The sequence below is a fragment of the Mesoplodon densirostris genome, chromosome 5 (assembly GCF_025265405.1).
Source record: "Mesoplodon densirostris isolate mMesDen1 chromosome 5, mMesDen1 primary haplotype, whole genome shotgun sequence".
Classification (NCBI taxonomy): Eukaryota; Metazoa; Chordata; class Mammalia; order Artiodactyla; family Ziphiidae; genus Mesoplodon; species Mesoplodon densirostris.
The window spans coordinates 76,993,293-77,008,524 of NC_082665.1; the positions used below are offsets into that span (position 1 = coordinate 76,993,293).

A 15,232-nucleotide genomic window follows, 5' to 3' on the forward strand; every position below is an offset into this window, starting at 1 on the left:
AAATTAGAAATAAATTGTTCAGTATCAGTTGTTAGAATCCACGTGATCTAGGCTAAGCTTAACTCCAGATATCAGCTCTTGTCTATGTAGCTTGCAGGATCTCAGTTCCCTAACCCCGGCCCACAGCAGTGAAAGTGCCCATTCCTAACCACTGGACCACCAGGCAATTTCCCAGCTCTTGTCCATTCTTGTTTCTTGTTCTATCAACATAGACGGTAGTTTCACTGATTTATGTGCCTCAGTTTTCTTTTTGGAATATTCTGACTGAGAACCCTTTGAAAATGAACAGTGGCCCACTGGTGCTCTGGGTTAACCTTAGAATCATAGTGACTGAGACAGAGCAGTTTCTTATATCCGAGGAAACCAGATAAATCCAGCATCAGTTTCTTAAATGCGGTCAGGTATTTCTTCACTTCCACATTATTACTGCCTACTTTTAAATACGGGCCATTGCACACAGGTCCTAGGGGCCTTAACTTTTTAACATTTATTTATTCATTTATTTATTTATTTTTGGCTGTGTTGGGTCTTCGTTTCTGTGCGAGGACTTTCTCTAGTTGCGGCAAGCGGGGGCCACTCTTCATCGCGGTACACGGGCCTCTCACAATCGCTGCCTCTCTTGTTGCGGAGCACAGGCTCCAGATGCGCAGGCTCAGTAGTTGTGGCTCACGAGCCTAGTTGCTCCGTGGCATGTGGGATCTTCCCAGACCAGGGCTCGAACCCGTGTCCCCTGCATTGGCAGGCAGATTCTCAACCACTGCGCCACCAGGGAAGCCCAGGGGCCTTAACTTTTGATTAGCTATTTAGAAGTGGAGTGGGCTAGGTTGGCGGTGGAGTAAAGGAAAGTGGGGCCTCTTTAAAGAGACTGTGAACCTTCCTCTTTTTCTCTCTGCTTCCTGATTGTTGAGAACTCATTCTTACTTGCTGGGGCGTCTGAAATTACTGGTCTTTTGGTAACGTTTGTCCTGCCTGCCCTTGTGAAGAAGTCAAAATATTGGAGCTGTAAAGCTTTGGTTTGAGTAAGTGGGAAGACGTGTGTGTTGTGAATTAGATGGCTTTACTTTTTAAATTCCTGAATTATTATGTATGATAAAATGCCTCACGGTAATTTGTTAATTTACACACAGTTAATAATGTGTGCATTCCATTACATATTTTACAAGGTAAATGAGATATTCAGGAAGCCCTGCAAAGTCAGATTCCTTTGTTAGCAGATGCTCTGTGGCAGTGTTTGTGACTAGCTTGGGTTGGAGCCTAGCCTTTCAGTGCCTGTGTTCACTAGATGCTTTCATTTCATATGCTACTGTTGGGTTTCCTTGGCTTCCTAAAAGCTATTTTTAAAACTTCAGGCTTCTCCTTGTGAGTGTAAAGTGGAAGGAGAGTGTGTTGGTTTTGTTTTGTGTTTTAAGATCACGTACCTAGAAAACAAGAGTGTGTACAGCCATGTGCCAGCCTCAGGACTAGATGGCTGATGAGAGCTGTGAGAGTAACTAACCCTGGGATTTAGAGTAGTTGACATTCAACTCTGGAAAAGGGGCACCTGCATTTGAGAAAACCCTTATTGTTGTGTGGGCTGCAGTACCGTCTTCTGTTTGACTTTGTGTAGCATGTGCACTGTACTCTGGTGTGCGTACCTTTTCGGGGTATTACTTGAGATCAAAATGAAACAGACTTTGACCTTTCACTAAATGTTGCCAATGGCTGCAGCTCTGGGAGCTGGCATGTTATTATGGCCTCAGGATGCTTGTAAGTGCTTGCGAATTTACAGAGCTCTGTCCTCATGTGGAGATGTTTTGGATTCCTCCTGGGTGCAGGCTTATTAGGTCTCAGCTACACCCAGTCCTGGTGGAAGCTGTCTCTTTGCTGTTGACTTTCCTGTGCATGTGTATGTGCACGCACACATGAATTTGCTTGCTTTTCTTTTTCCTTTTTAAATTCTTCTACATCCTTTCCCTGATGCTTCTCATTTTTTCCCCCCGCTTGGCGTTTTATCCCTCGCAGCCAGTGAGAATGTTTTTTTTTCCTTGTTGACTGTAAATGGAACCATTATCTTTTGGACATAGGCTCTGAGTTCTTGCAGTCTCTTGCTATGGCTCACTTACAGCCAGAGATTTTCTACCTTGTCCTCCATTTTCAGCCCCTGTTTTAAAATTTTGAAACTTCTGGGCTCCATTGTCTTTATTATTAATCCTGTTGCAGGTGCAAACGCTAGAGAAAAAATGGTGCAGTGACATGGTTAGGTCAGATGAGGGACATGGGTTCACAGCCTAGAGCATCATTTCCCACACTTGAGTGGGCTTCATAATCTCCCCTACCTCCACTCCCCCACCAATCTTCAGATTCATTAGATCTGGGGTAGTACCTGAGAATTTGCATTTCTAACAAGTTCCCAGGTTGTGTGGTTGCTGCTAGTCCAGGGACCACACTCTGAGAATCACTCTACTGGAGAATAGTCAGAAACTCACCGGTGGACCTTCTTTTCCTGCTGCTCCTTTACCCAGCACAGAGTCCCAGTGCCTGCCTTTTCTCAACTCTACTCAAATTATAACATATGAACATCTGTGTTAAAGCAGGCAAGTCTAATTCAGTTTCAAATAACATTGTCAGTTAAAGCAGGCCTTTGTATTACCCACATTTTAGTTAGCATGAAACTGAAAACTGGTCTCCTTAGTAACTGGCTTCATCATCTCCTTTCCATTAGAGATTAGTTTGAGACTTTTTTCTTAATTGAAATTGTTCATTTTTCTCACGTTGTAATAGTGATATTTAATGGTTAAATCTATACTTATATTTCAAGTTTTTTACCTATACCTTCAATTTTAATTGCTGGATTAAATATACTTTAGAAATAACTAACTAAATAAGAAAAATTAAAATGGAAAAATACTAATTTAAGAAAATACAGTGTTAATAGAATCTTTCTACTTCAAGAATAAAATTGTCTGCAGACATTTTCTTTTTAGTGACCAGTAACCAACAGTAGCAGCCTCTTGAAGGCTTCCTTAAATTTTTAAAATGTTCCTCTTTTAATGATTGCATTGGGAAATCTGCTTACACTGAAAGATACATTGTATTTACCTGTGCTGAATTTGGATATAATTTTCTATATAAATAAGTAAATTTACCATTGTTGTGTTGGAGTGTGAGGTGAATATATATTTACTAGAGTTCTTTTTAATTTTTACTTTTAAACCAGAAATAGTTTTTCATCTAAAAGGTCTGAGTATACAAAGTTAGATTATATGGGAAAGATCTTTACATCTAATATATAAAACCATTCTAGCAGAATAATTTTTCACAGTTTTCATTATGCTATAAATAGGAAATATGGCCCAGTCTTTGAAATATGTCAGTTTTATGTAATTTATTCTAAATAAAATTTAAAGTGTAGCACATATATTGATGTGTTCCCCACACCACCACTACTACGCACTTCCTGTACTCGGACCCTTTTAAAGATTATATTCTTATTCTGTAATTATATTCCACCATAACTTCTAATAGATGATGGGTTTGGGGGCCTAACGTTTTCCCTTTCCTTCTCAGTTTTGAGGAGGAAACCTCTCTAGATAATATATAAAGAGTGGGTGAGATAAAGTATGACTGTTGATTCTAGCCTCAACATAGGATGTTTAGTCCATTGTTTTCTGTTGAATCCTAGCAGTGCTTATTTTAACTTGCAGAGTTTTTCTTTTTTTAAGGAACGAAATCAGAAAAGAATTAAAGTAAGATAAAAATAAAACTCTAAAAATGCATTCTGCAGTGTTTAGGAGAAAATGTTAGGTCCCTGTCTCAAAGGACTTGAAGGACACAGGTGGTGATACATCCATAGTGGTGAGCATGGGGGCACTTTCCTGCCAGCTGTCTTACTGAACTTTGAATTCATGACAGTGAAGCCTGAAGTGATTTCTTGAATCCCAGATTGAAATCAGAAAACAGCTCATTCAGCTACTTCTTTCTGAGTGAAAGAATCTAAAACTCTGTCTACGAGTCTGGGCTAATGAAAACAACACATATATTTTCAGGCACAGTCATATTACTTTAATAGCAATTTCTGGCATAATCTTACTATTTTTGAAGTTAACAGTGCCCTTTAAATTCTCATTACCCTTTGGCCTCAAAATAGAAAAATAGGCGCTTACTTTGATAATGTTATCCATGGTAGTAAAAATGAAAGGAGTTGGGGAGAGTTAATTTGGGTTCTTTCACTGAAATATCAAAATATGTACAGAAATATTGTCCATCAGAGCCTTAAGGTGATTAAAAAGCCAGGTAGGTTCTTAACAAAGCAAAGACTCTTTGGGCTGTGTGAGCAGTCCTGCACACTGTTCAGAGAAGGGTGCCTGCACATGGTCCAAAGCCTTCCCCACTAGCTTGTTATCCTGACTGGTGGGTGTTTGCTGGGAACTCGGAGGGAAAGCAAGGTGGATGCTGCCTTCAGGGAACAATTGCTCTCCAGCTGTGCACATTTGCAATTTTATTTCATTTTTAATAAGTTACTTTATTTACTAGTTATTCAAAGCAGTAAATTTTTAAGTATACTAGTGAAACAGTTTTCAAAATGAGTAAACTATAGAGGGAAGTAGTCTCTGTAAAAAATAATCCCTCTTCAGTCAGTCAAAGTGAGTGTCTCATCAGAGGCGGTCTAGGGAGTGGCTGAAAGCATGGATCTGCTTCTCAGCAGCTCTGTGACCTAAACAGCTTTCTTAACCTCTCAGTCGCCTCACGTTTAACACGAGACTAATTACAGCACCTACCTCATAGCCATGTTGTAAAGACTGAATGAGATAATGCATAGAGGCTCTTAGCTCACGATCTGGGACATAGTGAATGCTCAGGAGTATTGGCTGCTATTGCTATTGGTGATATTACTGTTTTTTCATTTGTTTCAAAATTTTAAAGGAAATATCTTTTTAAATGAATTAACAATATTAAGTCATTAGGAATTAGATTGTGGTATTTTCTAATACATCAAATTATTGCCTCTTACTTTAGACTGTTGTATAGCAAAGTAGTAGCTTTACAAAACACTCTAGGTAATTTTAAGAATACATAATACCTGCTACATCTAGAATTTACAGTGTAATGAGGATGCCCTTGAAATAACTCCATGCTTCTCTGATATGCTACTTTATTTTTGCTTTACTCTATTTCTCAAGAGGCAGTATGACCTGGATTAAAAGCATGACCAGATACTTTCATTTACCAGGCATTTGACCTTGGGCAAGTGGCTTAACCTCTCTGGATGTAGATTTCATTATCTTTAACATAAGGGTTTGGGAGTAAATGGTTTCTAAGGTTCCTTTCTTTTTTTTTTTTTTTAATGTGGGTTTTTGTTTTCTTAAGTATAGTTGATTTACAGTATCGTGTTAGTTTCAGGTGTACAGCAAAGTTATTGAGTTATACATTACATATCCTTTATCATGTTCTTTTCCATTATGGTTTATTACAGGATATTGAATATAGTTCCCTGAGCTATACAGCAGGTCCTTGTTGGTTATTTATTTTATATTTTGTAGTTTGTATCTGCTAATCCCAAACCCCTAATTTATCCCTCCCCACCCTTTTCCTCTCTGGTAACCATAAATTTGTGTTCTAGATCTGTGAGTCTGTTTCTGTTTTGTAAATGTTCACTTGTATCATTTCTTTTTTAGATTCCACATGTTCTAAGTTTCCTTTCAATTCTAAAAATCTGTTTCCAAAAAATAATCCCTCAGTTTTCCAAGTGGCATAACTCACTGTTTTCTATATTAATGAAGAAGTAATACTCAGAAAACTGTTGTGTCTTTTCATGATATTGCAGAATTATTTGAGTTTTTGAGTTTTCTTCTTTGAGAAGAGCAGACTGAACTCAGGACAGCAAACATGGTGTTCTGGGTTTACTTAGAACAGCTGGAAAATGCTCCCTCTGTAAGAGGACTCAAAGGAATCACTGCACATTTGGCTCTTCGTACTATTGAATGAGCTAGATTTGATGTCAGAAAGCTGTAAACGGTGCAATCTTAGCAGTCAGTTGTTGATAACAATGTTCCCAGATATTGATGGGAGCTTTATAGTTTTTAGACATAAACAGAATACCTGCAGTTCAGGTCATGCTGTCACAAATTCATCCTGGAGAGTAACAGCCATACAGATCTTCCATGCCAGCTTTTAACTGTATGTGATGGGACACAGAGCAACTGGAAGATTCCACCATGACTTACCTGTGTGCTCAGGAGCTGTTTTATATCACTGATGGAATAGGTTTAGACAACAACACCGAGTTGAGCAGAAATTGACTCCCAGCATTTACAGGGATCTTCAGTGGCAAGGGCAAAACTCAGTGATGAGAATTTTGGAGGAATTTCCCTGACGACTCAGAATGGATGGACTCGAGAGCACTCCTCACCTCATGGACATTTTGTTTTATGCGTATACACAAGTGTATCCAGAACCACGCAGTCAAAGGCAGTTTCCCACAAAGTGGGGAAATGCATGATGGGTTTGTATTAAAACCTGTGTGTCTGCTGGTAGGTATTTAGGCATTTGTCAATGTGACAGGGAAATGAAATTCATAGTATTCTCTAGAGATTTATAGAATGCAGTTGGAAACAATTATGCATTCTCTTCTGCAAGATTCTTACAGTCAAACCTTTAAGTCCCTCATTGCCTTTTCTTAATATAATCTTCATAAACTTTTATAAAAGACAAACCCATTATACAGCATTTGGAAACTACAGGACAAAATAAAGGAAATAATCATCTCTCTTCCTAAGACACAGTTATAGCCAGTAACAAAATTAGTCTGAGTTCTCTAGGCAGGGCACTAGGGTTAGATGCTGCACAATCCCTGCACTTCATGAACTTAAAGTATAGTAAGGAAATATACCCAGAAACAAGGGCAATAAAGTCTAAATTTAAATTGCATCTCTGAGATTTTTTGATGGAGTTTTGGTTTTAGCAAGTATGAATGCTCTAAATAAAATAAATTTTCTATGTTTTCCTAATTTTCAGATATGTTTCACTAAATTTGGAACTTCTAACATTGTGTTCATAGCTGATTTGAATTTTCCTTTATTTGGTTTTTTCTGCTGTCATTAAAAACTGCAGCAGAAAAGGGGTGGGAGAGATAAAGTATGTTATGTGTTTTATATCCTATTTAGTAAAGTGAAGGTATTATTTTATGTGACCTGTGAAAACCTTATGTTTGAACTCTGCATGGGTTTGCTAAGTGTAGATTCATTCATATCTTGCTTTTGTTTCATTTTTGTTCTCCAGTTGGGTGACAACTGAGAGAAACAACAGAATAGACACCTGTGCCCCCTCTGTGGAGCAACAGGTGCGCTCTGTTCTCCGTAGTCTCAATTCAGCCAGTGATTTGTCACATCGTGTGTCTTAACCCTTTTGTTTAAAGGTTATTTATTGAAGAGGCTCCTGTTGTACACAGTATAACAACATGATGTGTTCTAGAGCTAGATTGAAAAACAGTCTGTAATTGGCTGACAGTAATTAGCACTTTCAGGATACCACTTTGATTTTGTAATCGTTTGCTAGTAAAATGAGCTAAATTATCTCCTGTAATTTACCTGGAGTGTTTTTTACTGATGCACACATGCATGCTCTCTCTTTAAGCAGGAGATGAATCAGTTTGAGAACTCAGAAGTTACCAACAAACTTTCTACCAAGAATGACCAGTGTTAGAATGCCGTATTTTGAAAACATGCTCATTTTAGATTTGGCATTGCCAGTCCGTTCCCTTGTTTTCTTTAAAGTGTTACTTGCCAGGGCTTCCCTGGTGGTGCAGAGGTTAAGAATCCACCTGCCAATGAAGGGGGCATGGGTGCGAGCCCTGATCTGGGAAGATCCCACATGCTGCGGAGCAACTAAGCCCATGCACCACAACTGCTGAGCCTGTGCTGTAGAACAGCTGAAGCCTGCGCACCTAGAGACTCTCTGCAACAAGAGAAGCCACCACAATGAGAAGCCTATGCACCACTACGAAGAGTAGCCCCCGCTCACCACAACTGGAGAAAGCCCACTTGCAGCAACGAAGACCCAGTGCAGCCAAAAATCAAATAAATTAAATAAATAAATTTATTAAAAAAATTTTTAATGTTATTTGCCAAACAATATCATAAGTTCAAATGACTCTTTAGGTACTTTTTTATTTTTAAATTGCAAAGCATTTGTTTTTCAAATATCAATATATTCTAAAATACAGCATTAAGTAGAAATATTTGTTAAGTTTCTGAAGCAAAATTTCAGTAAAATATTTGATTATCATAGTTTCCCTTCTTAGATGTTAACCTTGCAAAGTTTATAGTGACTTTTCAATGAATATATGTTAAATTTCTGTTTTAGCTCTTTGATCAAGCATAAGCATTATTTTGAGTTTTGGAAGCAAAAAAAACAATTATGTACAGGCACGCCTCGGAGATACTGCAGTTTGGTTCCAGACAGCAGCAGTAAAGCGAGTCAAGCTTTTGGTTACCTAGTGCGTATAGAAGTTATGTTTACACTGTACTGTACCCTGTACAATAGCATTATATCTAAAAAAACAATGTATGTGCCTTAATTTAAAAATACTTCATGGCTTAAAAATGAACGAAATATAATGCCATTTTCAGCAACATGGATGGACCTAGAGATTGTCATACAGAGTGAAGTAAGTCAGAAAGAGAAAGACATATCGTATAATATCACTTATATGTGGAATCTAGAAAAATGGTACAGATGAACTTGTTTGCAAAGTAGAAATAGAGTCACAGATGTAGAAAACAAACTTGCGGTTACCAAGGGGGTAAGGGTAGGGTGGGATGAATTTGGAGATTAGGACTGACATACATACACTACTATATATAAAATAGATAACTAATAAGAACCTACTGTATAGCACAGGGAACTCTACTCAATGCTCTGTGGTGACCTAAATGGGAAGGAAATTTTAAAAAGAGTGGATATATGTATATCTGATTTACTTTGCTATACAGCAGAAACTAACAGAACATTGTAAAGCAACTATACTCCAATTAAAAAAAAAAAAAAAAACAAAACTTCCTGGCCGAAAAGTGCTAATCATTATCTGATCACACAAGGTTGCCACAAACCTTTCAAACTATAAAAACCACAGTATCTGCAGAGCATAATAAAACAAGGTGTGCTGGTCAGTGTACTCCGTAAGTGATGTGTTCAGTTGATTAATGTGAAAAAAGCTACATTTAAATTATTCATATACAAATAACTTGACATGTGATATGATATTATTCGACTGTTATATTCTATACATATTCATATTATTTTTATGCTGGTTTCTTGATTTATCTAAAACAAACCATCTTAGTCATGTGGGCTTACTTCAATCCATTACTCTCTGATAATTCTTTGTTAAATGCATAGCAAAGTCCTGTGGAAGTAACATAGTTTTCAAAATCTTTTGTGATTGGTCCTTTTTGTAAATGTCCTGAACTGGGCACTATTTATTTAATAATAGCTAGCTTTATTAGATTAAGGGAACACAACGTGAAAAATATGTTGACATATTATCTAATGAAAGGTGGAAGAAGTGTTCATCTTAAGAGTCTATAAAAATAAGCCTGGTAGAGTCTTACAATTCATTCTAGCCCTTTCCTTGTATCATTTGTCCTGATATATTTGACAGAGATAAACTCTAATACTGCTTGAACCTTAGTGTTGTTTCTACCTACACTGCATAATGTTTCTCTAGTTAGCAGAATTTGAAAATAGAATGGTTTTGTTTAAAAATTGAAATATTAGATTTTTTTCTCTGATTTTATTTCTCCATTGGCTTCTGATTCAAACCTTGAAACCAAGATCCATCTTCTAAACTTGTTCAGCATTTAGAGCATTATTACTGTTTTATTTTGTGTTCTATTCTATATTGCTGCCTAGCACATTACCCTAAAATACAACAGCCTAAAACAACAAACATTTATTACCTCACAGTTTCTGTGGTGATAACTCCCAGTACAGCTTAACTGGGTGCCTCTGGCTCAGGGTCTCTCACGAAGCTGCAGCTGAGGCAACAGTCAAGGCTGTGGTCATCATAGGGTTCAACTTGGGAAGAAGTGCCTGCAAGCTCATTAACATGACCACTGGCGAGCGTCAGGTCCACAGTTGTTGGCTAGAGAGGTCCTTGCTGCATAACAGAACCGAGAGTGCAGAGATGGAAGCCAGTGTCTTTGTAACCAAGAGTCAGAGGTGACATCTCATCTCTTCTGCCGTAGTTTATTCCTTAAGAGATGAGTTGCTAGGTCCACACAGACTCAAGGGGAGGTGCTTGATCACACAGTGGCATGTGTACCAGGAGGTGGGTTTCTTCAGGTTTTTGTTCTTGTTTTTAATTTTTATTGGAGTATAGTTGCTTTACAGGAGGTGGGGGTCTTAATGGTGGCCTGCTGCATCGCTTACAAGTACTTTGAACTTATAAAATGTCCCACTTTTACTGTGTTGTTTCACAGGATTAGGATGATAGAACTGCTTAGCTTGCTGTTGTCTCACAATCTTGAACTAATCATTTTATGTAGAATGAGACTCCAGGAAGGGGTGCAAACCAGGACAGAGATAAAGGCATGTTCATTTGTAGTTTTGCTTGTATGGCCTTTTCTAGTTATTTGGATAAGGAACTTAGCTATAAACTCTAAGGTACTATCAAAGTATACATTTGGGGGGATTTTATCCTCTGTTCATTATGTAAATTCTAATGTTTATCTTGTTCAGTATTGGTAAAGGTTTCCAAGGTGTCATGAAAAGATGGGGATTTAAAGGCCAGCCAGCTACTCACGGTCAAACAAAAACCCACAGAAGGCCTGGAGCTATTTCAACTGGTGTAAGTGTAACTTAGTGATGCTCTTTTTAGTACTAAAGATTCAGCTTTTGTGTATATGGTGCTTTAGTCTGTCCTTGGGATCAAGTCACATTATTTGAATCTTACTCCAGGTGGGTCCTAATAAAAGTCACAGATTTATGAGTCCTGGCCTTACTTTCCAGAGCCAGACTCGAATCATTTGGTTGTATCCTACGTACTTATGGCCAGTGTACATTGGCCAGTGTACGGCCAGTGTCTCAGTACTTGTCTGCCTACTTTCTGTCCCATCTCTGTCTCCCATCCTACACTCTGAAGTCAGCTGTAAGTGATCAGGGATCAGAATGCCCTGCCATCTGCCCTCACTGGTTTCTTCACAGATTTGTTTTTGCCTTAGAAGACACCGTTGGGAAAAGTTGTCAAGGACAATATAATGATGAAGGGGAAAGTAATAGAGAAAAAATGGAGAAATAGACAATAAGAGCATAGGAAGGAGAGAAGGAGATTTGTACTGCTAATTTAGTCCTACTGAATATCTCTCCCAGAGGTGTACCATAAAGAGCCTGGGGGATTCTTACTCTTGGGTGGGAAGAGTATGGAAGGGCTCAGGAGTGGCAGGAGTGGCACTTAACTAGATATACTTTTTTGTTAATACTCTTTACTTTGGAACCATGTTAATGTTTTACAAATTCAAAGTAAAATAAAAATGGGGGGGATCCATAATGGAATATAATTAGGAAATGAACATAACTATTTCAAATGAGTAACAGAACCTCACTAAATTGGGGGACTAGAGTGGACTAATAACTCAAGTAACTTGTGAACACATGGTTGTTGGCTGTATACCCAGAGTCTAAATTTAAAATGTACTGTGTGCAAGTGTTGAGTTCTAATTATGTTTTTTAGTAGTATTAGTTAGCCATTCTGAGATAATTTTCTGTGAATTATAGGATTGACCAGATAAGTGAATATATTGATAATGGAAGCCAAGTTTCTCACTATCGGTGGTAACTAACTCTCTCCTTTAGTCACTCTGCAGAAGGATAGTAACATCAAAAGCCAGGGTGGGAGAGTAGGACCATTCCAGCAGCTGCGGACTGGATGGAGTCCAAGTCAGTTAATACAGAAGATTTGTAAAAACAGGCCAGGCAGTCCATTTTTTCTTTGAATGGTGGTGTGACATGTTTTTATGTCCTTCTCAGCCATTATTGGCTCAGTTGCTGCTCTCTTGTTACTCTCCTAAATACGTTCTTAGTCTATATTTTTTTGTTCTAATCTAATTTAGAAAGGGAATTCTCTAGGGGTAAATGTGACTAAATCCATGTTTAGTTCTTTACTGGGGGCTAGCAAAATGGAGGAAAAAATAAAACATTTTAATGACATATCTTATTTGCATTTTGGTTTGATTGGTAGTGTTTGAAATTGAGAGTACTGCTTAAAAGTGCTACTTTTGTTTCTCTCCTTTAGGATATTGCCAGAGTCTGGCCTGGAACTAAAATGCCTGGACAATTGGGGAACATAGAGAGGACAGCATTTGGACTGAAAGTAAGTTTCTGGAGTGGCTTTTTATAGGAGTGGTTAAATTAGTGCCTAAAGGCAAACACAGCAGCATACATATTTAACATGTGTCTGCGTATGGTGGTTCTAATAGGTTTTACAATTATTGAGGGGTGGGGGGTACGTGAACTCTGTGTGTGTGTGTGTGTGTGTGTGTGTGTGTGTTGGAGTTGTCATATATGTTCATTTAACATGCAAGCCATGAAAAATGCACTCATTAAAAAGAAAAAGTTAATTGTCTACTATTTGACCTGGAAGATTTCCACAAAGTGTTGTTGCATGAAAAAATAGAGATTCAGAGCATTATGTATAATACTCTTATATAAGAGTAAACAGAAACTCCCTACATATATATGTCACCATGCCATGTAAGCACAGAGAAGAGTAGATGGTTATCATATTGCTTTCGATTAAATGTCAAATGTGTGGATGGATGTGAGTGAGGAAGAGGAGGGAGGAAGACAAAATAGGAGACAATCAAAATAGGAAAATAGAGTACCAAAAAAGCATTGTGGTATACATCCATTTTTGTAAAATAATTATATATTTAAAAGGGGCAGGGAGTTACATTCACTCTCTACTAACTTGAGGAACATATGTAATATCTAAGTGAAAATGAGTTGTTCATAATAGGTGCCATGTAATTATATTTTTATTAAAACAACTAATCTGTCTATATGTGTGAAAAGTATAGAAAGTACAAAAAAGAAAATAGGCCATTCAAAAGAACAACCCCCAAAGACAACCACTGGTAACATTTTGGTACATATTCTTTCATTCTCTATTCTAGGTATATTTTATTTATAAATTTTAACCAGCAGAAGTTTTTAAAATTTTATGTAATTTAAGATTTTTTTTCCTTCTTCTGTTACATTTATATTTGCCATAGACAACTATTTGTATCTGTTTTTGTGCATTTTCTTTTCATGTATGCATATGTGTGACAGGAGAGAGATTTCAGCTTCCCTAGTATTTAACATTTAGCCATGAGGTATGGGTCAAACTTGATTTTACCCCCAAATACTTTCTCAGTACCATTTCTTGACTGTTCTGTCATTTGTGTAAATGTTTTTCCCACGTGAAGATCTGTTTGAAGGCCATCTGCTCAGCACACTTTTTAAAAAAATTAGACCCAGAGAGGTTGCAGCTTCCCAGTTTCTAGTTGCAGCAAGCTCATGTTAACTAAGAATAAAATAAAATTGAATTTTCACGTGTTATTCTTAATGGTGCCAGAAGAATATTGAAATATCTAAGTAGTCTTGATCGTTCAGTCACATTTATACTTAAAATGAGAGTTTTCTACCACTTACATGAGACATATCTGTTGTAGGATTACAGTACAAGTCATCCATAGGATTTGAAATTCTTATTCTCATTCAGTATTTTGAGGTGCTAACATGATTATTTCTTTACAGGCTACTTATAGCCTCAGCTTTTGTTTGTATTGATATAAGTATATTCTCATATTTTTAACTCTTAAGGTTTGATTTTATTTCCACTTTAGGTGTGGAGAATAAACACAAAGCACAATATAATCTATGTAAATGGCTCTGTACCTGGACACAAAAATTGCTTAGTAAAGGTATGTATAACTGTCTTTATTTTCCCTTGTTCAGAGATGTGGATGTGTGCCATAAGTTCTCCTCTCACCCATAAATGTGTCTTGAAAATAAGTAGCTGTTTCTCCACATGTTCTTTGCTATTTTTTCTGCTTTTTAGTAGCACCTGAGTGAGAAAATTGCACAAAATAGCCTATAGCCTATGTCTCTAAAACCATGAACCTGCACAAAGGGTAGGTCCAGTAAGAGGTTCTTTAGAAATACAAAAAGGATATTAGCAAAACTACTTGCAAAAATATCAATATATCTCTATCCTTCCAAAAAATAACTTTTTCATTTTTTAAGAGTACTTTGACATGGGAACCAGAAGTATGTGTGGTGGAAATAAAATGAGAATCAACAAGAAAGGTGGTTTGAGGTGGACATTTTAAGGAAAGATTTATTATTATTACTAGCATTGCTCTGTGTTTTCCTTAAAAATACATTTTTATGTTCAAAACATGAAGAGAAGAAAACATGTTATACAAGACAGACTTGAAAAAAACGTTCTTAAGCTCTCAGAGATTTATTTCCATCAAATAAAATACAAAATAAATGTTCAGCGTGGGATTGAAGTCAACATAATACAAAATGAGACATCACTTTTGAATTTTGAATCTTCCATTCTGAAAATAAATTTGTAGTTGAAGTGATATCAGCAGTTCCCCAAAATAGATTCTTCATTACTCTTCCAACAATAACAACAAAAATAGGCTGAAACTTAACCCTCAGATTTTTCAAGAAACCTGTCTTTTTCTGTGTATTCTTTTCATTTCTTAAAGTAGGTTCCGTTACTAGCATAGGTACAATATTTGTTTCAGTCTTACCGTAATTAAAATTCCCTTTCTGGAACTCTTCACTTTTTTGACTAGGGTATTCTCATTGTTTTTTTTTAAAGAAAAAATGCATTTGATTAATTCTTGCAAGATTTTTTGGTCTTCTTTTTTTTAAGTTTGCAGTTTTTTAGGTTTAAGTAAGTTTTCAGTCCCCCAGTGACCCAAGTCATGTACATAGTGACAGGTACTGGAAGCCAGCAGGTTGTCATTGTGCTTTTCCTAACATTTTGGCCTCATAATTCAGTGTATTCCTACCTCCAGATTTATTACATTGTTATAAATATAACAACCTAATAAAAAAGAAAAAAGGAAAATGATCATTTTTCATAATAAATTATACTGGATAGCAGATGAAGTTTTAAACATTGTCAAATCCTCCTTTTCTCCCCATTTACTGTATACAGTTCTAGGCTGGCTTCCAGCTGAGCCTCACTGTTGCC

The 15,232-nt window shown here is 37.0% G+C and overlaps 1 protein-coding gene across 1 annotated transcript in view; it reads left to right on the top strand.

Annotated features, from left to right (window-relative positions):
• The window catches only part of MRPL3 (mitochondrial ribosomal protein L3), a 43,855-nt gene that overhangs the window by 18,434 nt on the left and 10,189 nt on the right, over nt 1-15,232 (top strand). Inside the window, exons 7-9 of the mRNA XM_060099030.1 lie at nt 10,717-10,825; nt 12,269-12,346; nt 13,863-13,940. Coding sequence (XP_059955013.1) covers nt 10,717-10,825; nt 12,269-12,346; nt 13,863-13,940 — 265 coding nt within the window. The remainder of the gene's footprint in view (nt 1-10,716; nt 10,826-12,268; nt 12,347-13,862; nt 13,941-15,232) is intronic.